At 36.0% G+C, this 15,360-nt stretch overlaps 1 protein-coding gene and 1 long non-coding RNA gene across 3 annotated transcripts; one reads left to right on the top strand and one right to left on the bottom strand.

The window, feature by feature from the left end:
- The first annotated feature begins 4,463 nt into the window (after positions 1 to 4,463).
- Positions 4,464 to 5,355, top strand: LOC114942366 (uncharacterized). The gene is made up of 3 exons (XR_014926325.1): positions 4,464 to 4,805; positions 5,079 to 5,192; positions 5,271 to 5,355. It is a non-coding gene; the product is annotated as an uncharacterized LOC114942366 (long non-coding RNA).
- Positions 5,356 to 12,806: 7,451 nt separating this feature from the next.
- Positions 12,807 to 15,231, bottom strand: LOC114939981 (uncharacterized). 2 transcript variants are annotated; one of them, XM_085489421.1, is made up of 3 exons: positions 14,249 to 15,231; positions 13,681 to 14,176; positions 12,807 to 13,599 (listed from the first exon to the last, which is right to left on the bottom strand). In XM_085489421.1, the coding sequence occupies exons 2-3, from the start codon at positions 13,779 to 13,781 to the stop codon at positions 13,503 to 13,505; spliced, it is 198 nt and encodes a 65-aa protein (XP_085345547.1). In that variant the 5' UTR covers positions 13,782 to 14,176; positions 14,249 to 15,231; the 3' UTR covers positions 12,807 to 13,502. The 2 variants fall into 2 exon arrangements, with proteins under 2 accessions (XP_085345547.1, XP_029170293.2); XM_029314460.2 differs by lacking the exon at positions 12,807 to 13,599 and having other exon boundaries at positions 13,757 to 14,176.
- Positions 15,232 to 15,360: the final 129 nt, after the last annotated feature.

Below are 15,360 nucleotides of genomic sequence, written 5' to 3'. Positions count from 1 at the left end.
TCTACAATTAATATACATCTATAAGAAAAAAATTATTTAAAAACTACATTTCAATATTGCTTTTAATTAATACACATCTATAATATTTTTAATGAATATACATACGATATATTAATTATTTACAACTAATAGACATCTATTAGAAATATTTCACAAATTTCTTTTCTATATGTATAAAACAGATTATATATGACTATTATAAGCATATTACATATTTATGAAATGCATATTTAATGACGAATGATATAAGTCTAATAAACATCTATGATAAGTTCAAAATCCGCGCATGCGTTATGCTGCGGACTATTGTGCGGACCATTGCCTCAGTGCACGCGCGTGACCAGAGCAAGCGGCTACCGGCACGGCAAGGTGTTCTCGCCCCTGACGAGGCACAACTGGCTTTCGAGAATGGCTCCACGAGTGGCCCACCATTTGGGCCGCGGGCTGAGGTACTGCAGATACTCGCGGGTCCACCGCTGCCACAGGTGGTCCCGCATCTGCTGCAGGAGACGCCACCGATTCAGCCGATTGGTTGGGAAGTCCAGGAGTGACGGCTCCGGGATGGCGAAAAGAGTGTCTCCCACCAAGAATTGCTCAGGCGTCAGGGCATCGAGGTCGTCCGGGTCGTCAGTCAAGGCCTCGAACGGCCTTGAATTGAGGCAGGCCTCGACCTCTGTGAGAAACGTCGACAGTTCCTCAGAGGTGTCTGGCCTCGCCGATGGTGCGTCGCAGGTGATGCTTGACAGTAAAATGTACTTATGCTGACATATTATTGATGACTGATAGATGAATGTTACACGTATGTAAAATATACATAAATATTGCATTAATATACATCTATATTACAATTAATATTCTTATACAACCGCCTTCTGGAGACCATCCCGGTCGAGCATCAGCTGGGCGGGACGACCGGCGCGCGGCTACCAGCAGACGAGCACTAAGTGCTGGGTCTCCGCTGGAATCCGCACGAGGACACCTTCTCGCTGTCTGTCCGGCTGACTCCAGCGGCCCTACCGACCAAGCAGACCGTACTGGCACAGACCGCTCGCCTGTTCGACCCGCTGGGCTGGCTAGCACCGATTCTCGTACGTGCGAAGTTGCTGATCCAGTCGGCGTGGTTGCAGCAACTAGAGTGGGACGCGCCGCTATCATGCGAGGACGCCGCTGCATGGACAGTCCTCGAGGAGGAATTGCCGTCGCTGGAGGAGATCCGACTGCCACGCTAACTGCACAGTGACACACCATACAGCTCCGTGGAGCTCTACGGCTTTTCGGATGCCTCCGAACGTGCTTACGCTGCCGTGGTCTACAGCAGAGTGAAAAGTGGCGGACTGCTCAGCATCAACCTAGTGGTCGCTAAGAGCAAGGTGGCCCCGTTGAAGCGTGTATCGCTTCCGCGACTGGAACTCTGCGGAACGGCCTTTCTGTCCAAACTAGCCGAACATGTGCGGCTCTCCTTGAATCTGGAGAAGTCGACGATCACCCTCTGGACGGATTCTACTGTGACGCTTGGCTGGATACGTGGACATCCTTCAAAATGGAATACATATGTAGTTAACAGCGTTGCAGAAATTCACCGCGACGACCAGGATGCAAGATGGCGGCACGTACTTGGTAAGGAGAACCTTGCAGACTGTCTCCCGGGGAGTGTCGCCGAAGAAGCTCCTTCAACATCCTCTGTGGTGGCGAGGGCCGGAATATCTCCGCCATCGCGCGGACTTTTGGCCGAAGGACGTCGGACACCTGGAAACGGCTGACTTACCGGAGCAGCGACCGTTACGATGCCATGCAGCCACCGAGAAGCGAGAACCTGAGGAGCTCAACCGCTTCTTCTGCCTTCGTCGCTTGCTTTGCGTGTCAGCCTGGATCTGGCGCTGGAGGCCACGGAGGAAGACTTCGTTCGACAGATGGTGAAGCTGTGTCGGCGTTCCTGGGACCTAAGGAGCTGGAGGCTGCCCTGTCGAGATGGATCCGGTTAGCTCAGGAGTCGAGTCATACCATGCAGAGCTGCGGGACATCCGTGCTGGAAGGACGCTGCCTGCCCGAAGCTCGCTCCGCAAGATGGTTTTCATGCTGGATGACGAGGGCACCCTGAGAGTCAGCGGGCGCCTAAAACATGCAATTTTGGATGCCGACCAACAACATCCAGTCATTTTGCCGCCGCAATCTCACCTGACTCACCTGGTGATTGACGCCGCCCACAGACGTACATTTCACGGAGGAGTCCAGGCCACCTTAGCTCACATCAGGCAACGATTTTGGATTCCGCGAAGACGCCAACTGGTTCGCCGCCACATCCACAGCTGCCACCCATGCGTCCGATGGCGGGCGGCTACTCCACGGTCAAAGATGGGCGACCTGCCGAGAGCGCGCGTCACTCCGAGCCGTCCATTTCAGCACACCGGCGTGGACCTCGCCGGCCCGGTGTGGCTCAGAACGACGAGAGGCCGAGGACACAAGGCCTACAAAGGCTTCCTAGTTGTATTCGTGTGTTTCAGCTCCCGCGCCGTACACCTTGAGGCCGTCAGCGACTACACCGCCGAGGCATTTCTAGCGGCCTTTCGTCGGTTCGTGTCTCGACGAGGGCACAGTCGTTTACAGCGACTGCGGCACTAACTTTGTAGGCGCGGACCGACAGCTCAGGGACCTCTTCAAGGCTGCTGGCCGTGAGATCCACACTATTGTCGGGCACCTTGCAGACCGAGGAGTACGGTGGAGCTTCAATCCACCGGCAGCTCCACACTTCGGCGGCCTGTGGAAAGCAGCTGTCAAGGCTGTCAAGCATCACCTGCGACGCACCATCGGCGAGGCCAGACACCTCTGAGGAACTGTCGACGTTTCTCACAGAGGTCGAGGCCTGCCTCAATTCAAGGCCGTTCGAGGCCTTGACTGACGACCCGGACGACCTCGATGCCCTGACGCCTGAGCAATTCTTGGTGGGAGACACTCTTTTCGCCATCCCGGAGCCGTCACTCCTGGACTTCCCAACCAATCGGCTGAATCGGTGGCGTCTCCTGCAGCAGATGCGGGACCACCTGTGGCAGCGGTGGACCCGCGAGTATCTGCAGTACCTCAGCCCGCGGCCCAAATGGTGGGCCACTCGTGGAGCCATTCTCGAAAGCCAGTTGTGCCTCGTCAGGGGCGAGAACACCTTGCCGTGCCGGTAGCCGCTTGCTCTGGTCACGCACGTGCACTGAGGCAATGGTCCGCACAATAGTCCGCAGCATAACGCATGCGCGGATTTTGAACTTATCATAGATGTTTATTAGACTTATATCATTCGTCATTAAATATGCATTTCATAAATATGTAATATGCTTATAATAGTCATATATAATCTGTTTTATACATATAGAAAAGAAATTTGTGAAATATTTCTAATAGATGTCTATTAGTTGTAAATAATTAATATATCGTATGTATATTCATTAAAAATATTATAGATGTGTATTAATTAAAAGCAATATTGAAATGTAGTTTTTAAATAATTTTTTTCTTATAGATGTATATTAATTGTAGAAAATACGTCATTATAAATGTAATTAATAAATATGCAATATTATTTTAAGATGTTTTATATTTTTATAATATACGTACATCTAAATGTATATGTGTATAAATATATGTATATCTACTATACGTATGAAATTCATATATAAAACACGTGTATATAATGATATACAATTTACAGCTTATATATATATATATATATATATATATATGTATGTCAAGAGGTAGCTTTCGGGACGATTTTTGGTATAAATCGGCAGTTTTGAGAACTCTTGGTGGTTTTCAAGTCAGTCCTGAAAGCCATATATGTTTATCGGCAGTTTTAGGAACTGTCCTAAAAACTACCATTCTTTAATTTCTTTATATAAAGTCCTTAAAATTGCCAATAAATATAAAAATTTTATACTAAATACATTTAATTGTTATTATTTACAAGATAAGCTTTATATATGTTGTATATATTTATAAACAATTTAGTTACAGTACTAATTACTTGATTAATCTTATATAAAGTAAATATATAGTCTTTTAATCAACTTTGCTATATATGTTTTTAAAACTGCCGTTAGACATCTTTGCAAATATAAATAAATAATTAAGTAAAAATTATAATTTTAGTATGTTTTTAAAGAAAAATAATTAAAGATGTTTTAAAATAAGATCAATATTTAAACATTTTGATATTTTTTTGTTAAAAACTAATTGATCTGTAAACTACCATTTTACTGTATATATTATATAAACCTATCATTTGCGCCAGATCTTTTAATACTTTTGCTTTTCATACATCCATGTGATTTAAATAATTCATTAAGACCTTACGAACTTCTAATAACTCATTAAGGCCCGTATTCATAATCTGTTCTTATATTTGAGATTGTCTTAAGACATCGTTCAACCAATCAAAAGATGCTATGCGGCCATTTGATTGATTAAACGAGGTCTTAAGATGATCTTAAATATAACAACGGATTATGAATACGGGCCTAAGTGTCGATCTTAGAAGAATAAATACTAAATAAATAAATAGAAAAAATAAAATAAATGGAAAAATTGTAAGTTGATTGACTATCGCATCGTTTTTTGCCGCGTAGCAAGTGTTGCCGCGTTATAGCTGTCACTGTGTTTTGAGTGTAGTTTCTGAATGCAGCCTAAGAAATAGATAGTAAAATAACCTCTTTTAATTTGTGAGACACAGTGTTACACAATGTATTCTTTGAGCAAAAATAAAAATAATTATAAAATAATGCGTAAAAAAAAAAGAAAAACCAGAGGATGGATAATATCTAGTAGTAAGTAGATAAAATTATGTAAAATTTTATATATGTAATTATATCTATGTATCCAGTAAACATTAAATACTAACTAAATTACATTAAATACTAAATAATAACATAACATCTATGTTATAATTTTCTACTGACTATTATTGTAACTGCAACAATGTAATATGCCTTCTATCTATGTAACAGTTAGTGAGAAATTATAACATTGAGGTTATATTACTGTTACTTACTGGATAATACTTGTTAAGTAATAATTTTGTATACAAATATTGTTTTAAGAAAGTTATATGGCTCTTGAAGAAATTGCTAAAAATCTGAGGAATAATATACCAAAAATATATTTAAAACAAATCGACTTAAGTATCACTTCAAGTTCTATGGAAAGTAATGAAGGTGACAAAAAGTTTTATATCATTATATTATTTTTTATATCAATTTTATTTCTTCTAAAATATACAAATTATTTTTTAGATATTGATGCTAATTTGTTAAGAAATATAGAAAAAAGCAATCAACCAAATATTTCTGAAATATCTCTAGAAAAAAGTAATCAACAAAGTATGCGCTTTGATATCCATGTTTATATAAACTTATTTCTTCATAAAAGTAATATCCGTAGAAAAGCAATACGTAGCTGAGATATTTAGCTATCTTTTATTTAATATTTTTTCATAAAATATTCATTATCGATCATTTAGAATAATTATAGTTCCTTTTTTAGATATTCAACTAAGTATTTCTGAAATATCTCCAGAAAAAAGTAATCAAGGTGTGTGCTTTAATCCATGTTTATATAAACTTATTTTTTCATAAAAGTAATATGCGTAGAAAAGTAGCATATAGCTGAGATATTTACCTATCTTTTATTTAGTATTTTTTCATAAAATATTAATTATCAATCATTTGCCATAATTATTTATGCTTTTTTAGATATTCAACTAAGTATTTCTGAAATATCTCCAAAAAAAAGTAATCATCAAGGTGTGTGCTTTGATCCATGTTTATATAAACTTATTTCTTCATAAAAGTAATATGCGTAAAAAGTAGTATGTAGCTGAGATATTTACCTATCTTTTATTTAATATTCTTTTTATAAAAATATTAATTATCAATCATTTGGAATAATTATAGTTCTTTTTTTAGATATTCAACCAAATATTTCTGAAATATCTCTAGAAAAAAGTAATCAACAAGGTATGCGCTTTGATATGTTTCCATGTTTATATAAACTTATGTCTTCATAAAAGTAATATGCGTAGAAAAGCAATACGTAGCTGAGATATTTAGCTATCTTTTATTTAAGATTTTTTCATAAAATATTCATTATCGATCATTTAGAATAATTATAGTTCCTTTTTTAGATATTCAACTAAGTATTTCTGAAATATCTCCAGAAAAAAGTAATCAAGGTGTGTGCTTTGATCCATGTTTATATAAATTTATTTTTTCATAAAAGTAATATGCGTAGAAAAGTAGCATATAGTTGAAATATTTACCTATCTTTTATTTAATATTTTTTTTATAAAAATATTAATTATCAATCATTTGGAATAATTATAGTTCCATTTTTAGATATTCAACCAAATATTTCTGAAATATCTCCAGAAAAAAGTAATCATCAAGGTGTGTGCTTTGATCCATGTTTATATAAACTTATTTCTTCATAAAAGTAATATGCGTAGAAAAGTAGTATGTAGTTGAGATATTTATCTATCTTTTATTTAATATTCTTTTCATAAAAATATTAATTATCAATCATTTGGAATAATTATAGTTCCTTTATTAGATATTCAACCAAATATTTCTGAAATATCTCCAGAAAAAAAATAATCAACAAGGTATGCGTTTTGATTCATGTTTATATAAACTTATTTCTTCATAAAAATAACATGCACAGAAAAATAATAACATTATTTGGTATTAGTTCATTTTTTAGATGTTCAACCAAGTATTTCTCAAACTAATCTTTTTGAAATACTAAATGATAAAACAATTGATAATACAGGTAATATAACTAATTTAAATATTGAAATGTTATGTTTAACTGCATGATAAGCATTATTACATATAAATATAAATATTCTATATCCATTTTTGATAATAATGATACTAATTTTGTTACAATTGTATTTTTGAATAAATTTTTGGAAATTTTAAATTTTAAATAAAGAAGAAACAGCCTATCTACAAAATAATATTTATAATTCATATTCAGTTTATTATTTTCATTTTGAAGTTAACTTGTTTAATTAATATTACAATATTAATTAAATATTTTAATTTACAAGCAAATTTATCATGAATTTTAATAATTTTTTAGATTTAAATATTAATTTTTCTAAGCATTATTACATATAAATATAAATATTCTATATCCATTTTTGATAATAATGATACTAATTTTGTTACCATTGTATTTTGAATAAATTTTTGGAAATTTTAAATTTTAAATAAAGAAGAAACAGCCTATCTACAAAATAATATTTATAATTCATATTCAGTTTATTATTTTCATTTTGAAGTTAACTTGTTTAATTAATATTACAATATTAATTAAATATTTTAATTTACAAGCAAATTTATCATGAATTTTAATAATTTTTTAGATTTAAATATTAATTTTTCTATGAACGAGGATATCTCTTTGGAACATATATTGAATTCATCTTTTACTACTTTAGTAGAAATAAATGCTCAATATAAGGAAGTGACAGAAATAATAAATGACTCCAATGGTAAAGTATTGTATAATAATTTAATTGTTTTTATGTAAACTAGAGTGGTCATATGTCACATAAATTGTATGGATATAATGAATTTATACAAAAGAGTGTGTATATGTGTGAGAGAGAAACTTTTTTTATTTAATTATTATAGTTAAAAAATTATTGCTAATTAGTTAATCTAGTATGTATGTACTAGTTAATCTATTATGATTATTCTCGTAGGTATTAATTCTAACGTTGCAGAAGGACAATATTCAAAATAAAACTTTAAAACTTTGTCAAATAACAACAGTTAATCAACAAGGTAACAATACAATTTATATCTATTTGCTTCCAAATTAAACGTTGTTACATATAATTTTTATAACGAACATAATATGGTTATTTTAATATAATGTATTATTAATAGATTAATATGTATGTATATTTTGTTATATAATGTCATGCCAAAGTTTTGATATTAGATACACGAGCAAAATCTTTAAAAAATCCTTAAGAACTATATGTAAATAAAGATAAATTAATCAAACAGATAAATTTAATAAATTAGATTAAATTCTTTATTTTATTGAACTTTTTGAAGAACTTATAAGGTATCTGTTTATAAATAATTACAATTAAAAATTTTCATAACTTTAATAATATTATAGAAAGCTCTCTATAAACATATAGCATGTATAATAGTTTTGAAATTTATTTTTAAGTATTTTAAGTATTCTAAGTATTCTATTTTTCTCTTTTGCATCTTTGGATATAATTATTGATATTGAAAATAATATATATATATATATATATATATCTATTACACATTAATATATATATATATATATATATCTATTATACATTAATATAACATATTAATGTATATTCATTACGTATTACATCAAAATTATACATTTTTGATTTCAGACAATATTTATGAAGACAGTGAGGATTACAATAATGATCCAGATTATGATGTTTCCAATGATTCAGATGATGAATCAAATATTTCTATTTTTGAAAGCTTTGATAAAAATGAAAAGTCTAATACTACAAATGATAGGTCTTAATACCTCGAAATATGAAAGAAAAAGCAATTGATGATGATACAAATCTTATTGTGCTTAAAATCCAAGAGAAAGGACAAATAAAAAATATTTTTGCAAATATTGCAAAAAATTACAAACTAAATTTGCACGACACTTAGAGACTGTTCATAAAAATGAGGAAGAGGTAAAAAATTTATTTTGCTTCCTAAAGGTAAATATATATATAATAATCTATACCACATCATTTTGAATCAAATGTTGCATTATACATATCTTTATTAAAAAATGTTATATTATGTTTCTTTTATTTTTATATTATTTTTCTTAGGTAATTCAGAAAGAAAGGCCATCATAGAGACTATTAGAAAAGAAAGTAATTTTATATATAATACTAGTTCGCAGTTTAATACAGGAGAATTGATAGTATCTCGGAGACCTTCGAAAATTAACAAACTTGCATCAGAATATATTTGTTGTCCAAAGTGTAAGGGCTTTTATACAAAAAAATAATGTAAGACATCACTTTCAAAATTGTAACAAAAGAAGTATTGGCAGACATGTTATGGTAACTTGGTAGAAAAGTACAAGCACGGATACACACTAAAGCCAGTGATATGGTTAGAAAAGTAATCTTCCCAATTATGAGAGATGACAATGTGTGTAGAATAATAAGATATGATGAGTTAGTGATACTTCGCGCAAATAAATTATGTAATAAATTTAGGAATCAACGCCACCATGATGTGATAAGAGCAGAATTAAGACTTTTAGGTCGTTACTTAATTTCTATTAAGAAATTTAATTCAAATATCACTAATTTTGCCTCAATATATCAACCGTGCAATTATGATTCATGCATTTTAGCTGCTAAAGATGTAGCTCAATTTAATCCTGATACTAATAAATTTAAAACACCGTCTGTCGCTACACCGACTTGGTACGCTCTTAAAAAAATTAGGAAACTATTATGTACTGAATATATAAAAAAAGATGATAATGAGGGTTTAAGAAAGGTAGAGAAATTTCTTGAAACTTTTAGAAGAAGATTATGGAGCAACAATAAATAAAATAGCAGAGGAAACTGTAACGCAAAATAAAAGACATAATAAAATTGAATACCAGATATGGAGGATATCCAGAAATTATATAATTATTTAAAAGAAGAAAGAAACATATTGTATAGTGAGCTTCTTAAATCTTATAATTACAGTACATGGTTAGAATTATTAAAAGTTACGCGTATTTCTATGCAAGTTTATAACAGAAGAAGAGGCAGGTGAAATAGAAAAAGTTCTAATAGAAGATTACAAAAGTTTTAAAAGGGTAGGAGAACACACAGATTCTGAAGTGTACAATTCATTATCAGAGTCTGGAAAAGAGGTAATATTATTTTAATAATTATTAAATAAATAATTATTGCGTTAAAATAGATTTTATATCTAATAATTTATATTTTTCTTCCTTTAAATTATTTATATTTTATTAATTTTAATGCATAAAAATTTATAATACTTTTATTATATTTAGTCTATAATAATTTTTCTTTTATGTATTTTTTTCTGTTGTTGTATTAGGCTATTAAAAAATTCGTTACATTTGATATTAGAGGTTAAACTAGGTCGTACAGTTCCCGTATTGTTGCATTCACAATTACAAGATTGCCTCAAATTATTACTGCAACATAGATTAAATGCCAAAATAAAATCAGAAACCCTTACTTTATGGCATTCCTGGATACGATAAACCTCGCTATAAGCATTTGAAAGCGTGCATTCTTATGCGAGACTATTCTTCAAAATGTTGGAGCAGCAAAACCTCTTACTTTACGAGGCACCAAACTACCGAAAACATATTGCCACAAAATGCATCACACTTAATCTTTCAGAATCGGAAGTTACAGAGTTGGCAAACTTTATGGGTCATGATAAAAGCATACACAAATCGCATTATCGGACAGTCAATTCTGAATTAGATATTCCAAGATTCTCCCGACTTCTAAATCTAGCTATTTTTAATGAGAAAATGACAATGAAGATGGAGAAATTGAGCAAAATCTTATTATCGAGAATTTAAATGACTCATCTGAATCCTCTCATTCTGATGATATTGAAAATTAATAATAATATACCATCATCAAAAACACCTAAGGAAAAAACGAAGCAGTAAGTCATATACTTTTTAAATCATTTTTGCATTATATAATAAAATTTTTATTTTGTAATTTCTGTTACATTTATAATATATTAATAATATATAATAGCTCTCTTTCTATAAAAAAATAATAACTGTAATTATTACAATTAACTAAAATGATACCTTTTCTTTAATATTTATCTTAACTAATACTTTAAACATTATTTTAATATGCAAAGTGTCCTAGAGTAAACGTATCACATGTTACTAGCATATTCTTGAAATCATTTTGAGATGAAAATCCTATAACAAAATATCGAGGCTATAATAAGTTTAAAACATTAAAAGTTAGCTAGTCATTGCGCTATTCAGTCAACTATATACTGTACAGTCACTGTACATCGTACAATATAAAGATGATTGAATAACTTTAAATGCTTCTTCATTTAAAAAAACCTATTTTAGCCTAAAGATTTTAATATCATAAGATTTTTATTTTAAATGATTTCAAGACTGAGCTAATAATCTTTCCTGCATTTGATTTTGGACTGCATTTAAGTAACCATTTTATATTATTAATATTTTACTTTTATAAATTATACATATGTTTCTTATATAATAATTAGCTGTACTAAGTTATTCAATAATTAATAATATATTGCTAGCATCACCATTGGGCCAACTAAAAGGAAGCGATGGACGCAAAAAGAAATTCAAATAATATTAAACAGATTTTTCTCAAGAAATAGAAAAATCACGCTTACCATCTGGAAGAGATATTGAGAAAAAAAAAAAAAAAAAAAAAAAAAAAAAAAAAAAAAAAAAAAAAAAAAAAAAAAAAAAAAAAAAAAAAAAAAAAAAAAAAAAAAAAAAAAAAAAAAAAAAAAAAAAAAATTGCAGTTAGTAAGAATTATTTCTTATTTTCTGAAGAAAAAAATGTCTATAGAACCAAAATGGAATAGTTGACGGATACTTCATCAATCATTTTTCGAAAGTAGAAGCATAAAAGTTAAGAAAGCTAATATATAATTAAGCCTGCATTGATTAAAAAAATCTCTGAATTGACCACAATTGACCGACGTGTTGGGTAATTACGGTCGCCTTTTGAGGTAATGCCAGCTGATCGCTAGCAGGCAGGATTCGGTGGTATATTTTGATTACGAGCTTGAAATCCATAAAACCAATCTACGCCAGCACACTATTTTTCTTTATTAAAATTATTGGGGATTTTGTGACGTTCAGCAAACTCAAATGCTGCGCCGCGCACTTGACGAGGTGTCTGTCTATTTATATATATATATATATATATATATATATATATATATAAGGGAGAATGGAGGAATTGCAGTCAGTGAAAATTATTTTTTTATTTCTGAAAAAAAAAAGGTCTTTAGAACTAAAATAGAATATTTGTCGGATACTTCATCGATCATTCTTCGAAAGTAAAAGCATAAAAGTTAAGAAAGCTAATATATAATATATATATATATATTTATAGGAAAGAATGAGGGAATTGCAGTCAGTAAGAATTATTTTTTATTTTCTGAAAAAGAATGTCTTTAGAACCAAAATGGAATAGTTGACGGATACTTCATCAATCATTCTTCGAAACTGGAAGCATAAAAGTTAAGAAAAGTAATATATAATTGAGCCTGCATTGATTAAAAAAAATCTCTGACTTGACCACAATTGACCGACGTGTTGGGTAAATACGGTCGCCTCTTGAAATAATGCCAGCTGGTCGCTAGCAGGCAAAATTCGGTGGTATATTTTGATTACGAGCTTGAAATCCATAGAACCAATCTAGGCCAGCACACTTTTTTTCTTTATTAAAATTATTGGGGATGTTGTAACGTTCAGCAAAATCGAATGCTTCGCAGCGCACTTGAAAAAGTGTCTATATAAATTTATATATATATATTGTGACTTGATAGACGTATATTATACGTATGTAAAATGTATATATAATGACATATTATTAATGACTGAATAGATGTATATTATACGTATGTATAATATACATAAATTATGCATTATTTACTACTAATATACATATATAATATACATATATATATATATATATATATATATATATATATTTGAAATTATATACTACGTATACGTAAAATGTACTTATGCTGACATATTATTGATGACTGATAGATGAATGTTACACGTATGTAAAATATACATAAATATTGCATTAATATACATCTATATTACAATTAATATTCTTATACAACCGCCTTCTGGAGACCATCCCGGTCGAGCATCAGCTGGGCGGGACGACCGGCGCGCGGCTACCAGCAGACGAGCACTAAGTGCTGGGTCTCCGCTGGAATCCGCACGAGGACACCTTCTCGCTGTCTGTCCGGCTGACTCCAGCGGCCCTACCGACCAAGCAGACCGTACTGGCACAGACCGCTCGCCTGTTCGACCCGCTGGGCTGGCTAGCACCGATTCTCGTACGTGCGAAGTTGCTGATCCAGTCGGCGTGGTTGCAGCAACTAGAGTGGGACGCGCCGCTATCATGCGAGGACGCCGCTGCATGGACAGTCCTCGAGGAGGAATTGCCGTCGCTGGAGGAGATCCGACTGCCACGCTAACTGCACAGCGACACACCATACAGCTCCGTGGAGCTCCACGGCTTTTCGGATGCCTCCGAACGTGCTTACGCTGCCGTGGTCTACAGCAGAGTGAAAAGTGGCGGACTGCTCAGCATCAACCTAGTGGTCGCTAAGAGCAAGGTGGCCCCGTTGAAGCGTGTATCGCTTCCGCGACTGGAACTCTGCGGAACGGCCTTTCTGTCCAAACTAGCCGAACATGTGCGGCTCTCCTTGAATCTGGAGAAGTCGACGATCACCCTCTGGACGGATTCTACTGTGACGCTTGGCTGGATACGTGGACATCCTTCAAAATGGAATACATATGTAGTTAACAGCGTTGCAGAAATTCACCGCGACGACCAGGATGCAAGATGGCGGCACGTACTTGGTAAGGAGAACCTTGCAGACTGTGTCTCCCGGGGAGTGTCGCCGAAGAAGCTCCTTCAACATCCTCTGTGGTGGCGAGGGCCGGAATATCTCCGCCATCGCGCGGACTTTTGGCCGAAGGACGTCGGACACCTGGAAACGGCTGACTTACCGGAGCAGCGACCGTTACGATGCCATGCAGCCACCGAGAAGCGAGAACCTGAGGAGCTCAACCGCTTCTTCTGCCTTCGTCGCTTGCTTTGCGTGTCAGCCTGGATCTGGCGCTGGAGGCCACGAAGACTTCGTTCGACAGATGGTGAAGCTGTGTCGGCGTTCCTGGGACCTAAGGAGCTGGAGGCCGCCCTGTCGAGATGGATCCGGTTAGCTCAGGAGTCGAGTCATACCATGCAGAGCTGCGGGACATCCGTGCTGGAAGGACGCTGCCTGCCCGAAGCTCGCTCCGCAAGATGGTTTTCATGCTGGATGACGAGGGCACCCTGAGAGTCAGCGGGCGCCTAAAACATGCAATTTTGGATGCCGACCAACAACATCCAGTCATTTTGCCGCCGCAATCTCACCTGACTCACCTGGTGATTGACGCCGCCCACAGACGTACATTTCACGGAGGAGTCCAGGCCACCTTAGCTCACATCAGGCAACGATTTTGGATTCCGCGAAGACGCCAACTGGTTCGCCGCCACATCCACAGCTGCCACCCATGCGTCCGATGGCGGGCGGCTACTCCACGGTCAAAGATGGGCGACCTGCCGAGAGCGCGCGTCACTCCGAGCCGTCCATTTCAGCACACCGGCGTGGACCTCGCCGGCCCGGTGTGGCTCAGAACGACGAGAGGCCGAGGACACAAGGCCTACAAAGGCTTCCTAGTTGTATTCGTGTGTTTCAGCTCCCGCGCCGTACACCTTGAGGCCGTCAGCGACTACACCGCCGAGGCATTTCTAGCGGCCTTTCGTCGGTTCGTGTCTCGACGAGGGCACAGTCGTTTACAGCGACTGCGGCACTAACTTTGTAGGCGCGGACCGACAGCTCAGGGACCTCTTCAAGGCTGCTGGCCGTGAGATCCACACTATTGTCGGGCACCTTGCAGACCGAGGAGTACGGTGGAGCTTCAATCCACCGGCAGCTCCACACTTCGGCGGCCTGTGGGAAGCAGCTGTCAAGGCTGTCAAGCATCACCTGCGACGCACCATCGGCGAGGCCAGACACCTCTGAGGAACTGTCGACGTTTCTCACAGAGGTCGAGGCCTGCCTCAATTCAAGGCCGTTCGAGGCCTTGACTGACGACCCGGACGACCTCGATGCCCTGACGCCTGAGCAATTCTTGGTGGGAGACACTCTTTTCGCCATCCCGGAGCCGTCACTCCTGGACTTCCCAACCAATCGGCTGAATCGGTGGCGTCTCCTGCAGCAGATGCGGGACCACCTGTGGCAGCGGTGGACCCGCGAGTATCTGCAGTACCTCAGCCCGCGGCCCAAATGGTGGGCCACTCGTGGAGCCATTCTCGAAAGCCAGTTGTGCCTCGTCAGGGGCGAGAACACCTTGCCGTGCCGGTAGCCGCTTGCTCTGGTCACGCGCGTGCACTGAGGCAATGGTCCGCACAATGGTCCGCAGCATAACGCATGCGCGGATTTTGAACTTATCATAGATGTTTATTAGACTTATATCATTCGTCATTAAATA

This window comes from Nylanderia fulva, unplaced genomic scaffold, assembly GCF_048542155.1.
Source record: "Nylanderia fulva isolate GAGA-0341 unplaced genomic scaffold, ASM4854215v1 Scaffold824, whole genome shotgun sequence".
NCBI lineage: Eukaryota > Metazoa > Arthropoda > Insecta > Hymenoptera > Formicidae > Nylanderia > Nylanderia fulva.
The sequence above is the reverse complement of the archived record's forward strand: the minus strand, read 5'-3'. Positions and strand labels throughout refer to the sequence as shown.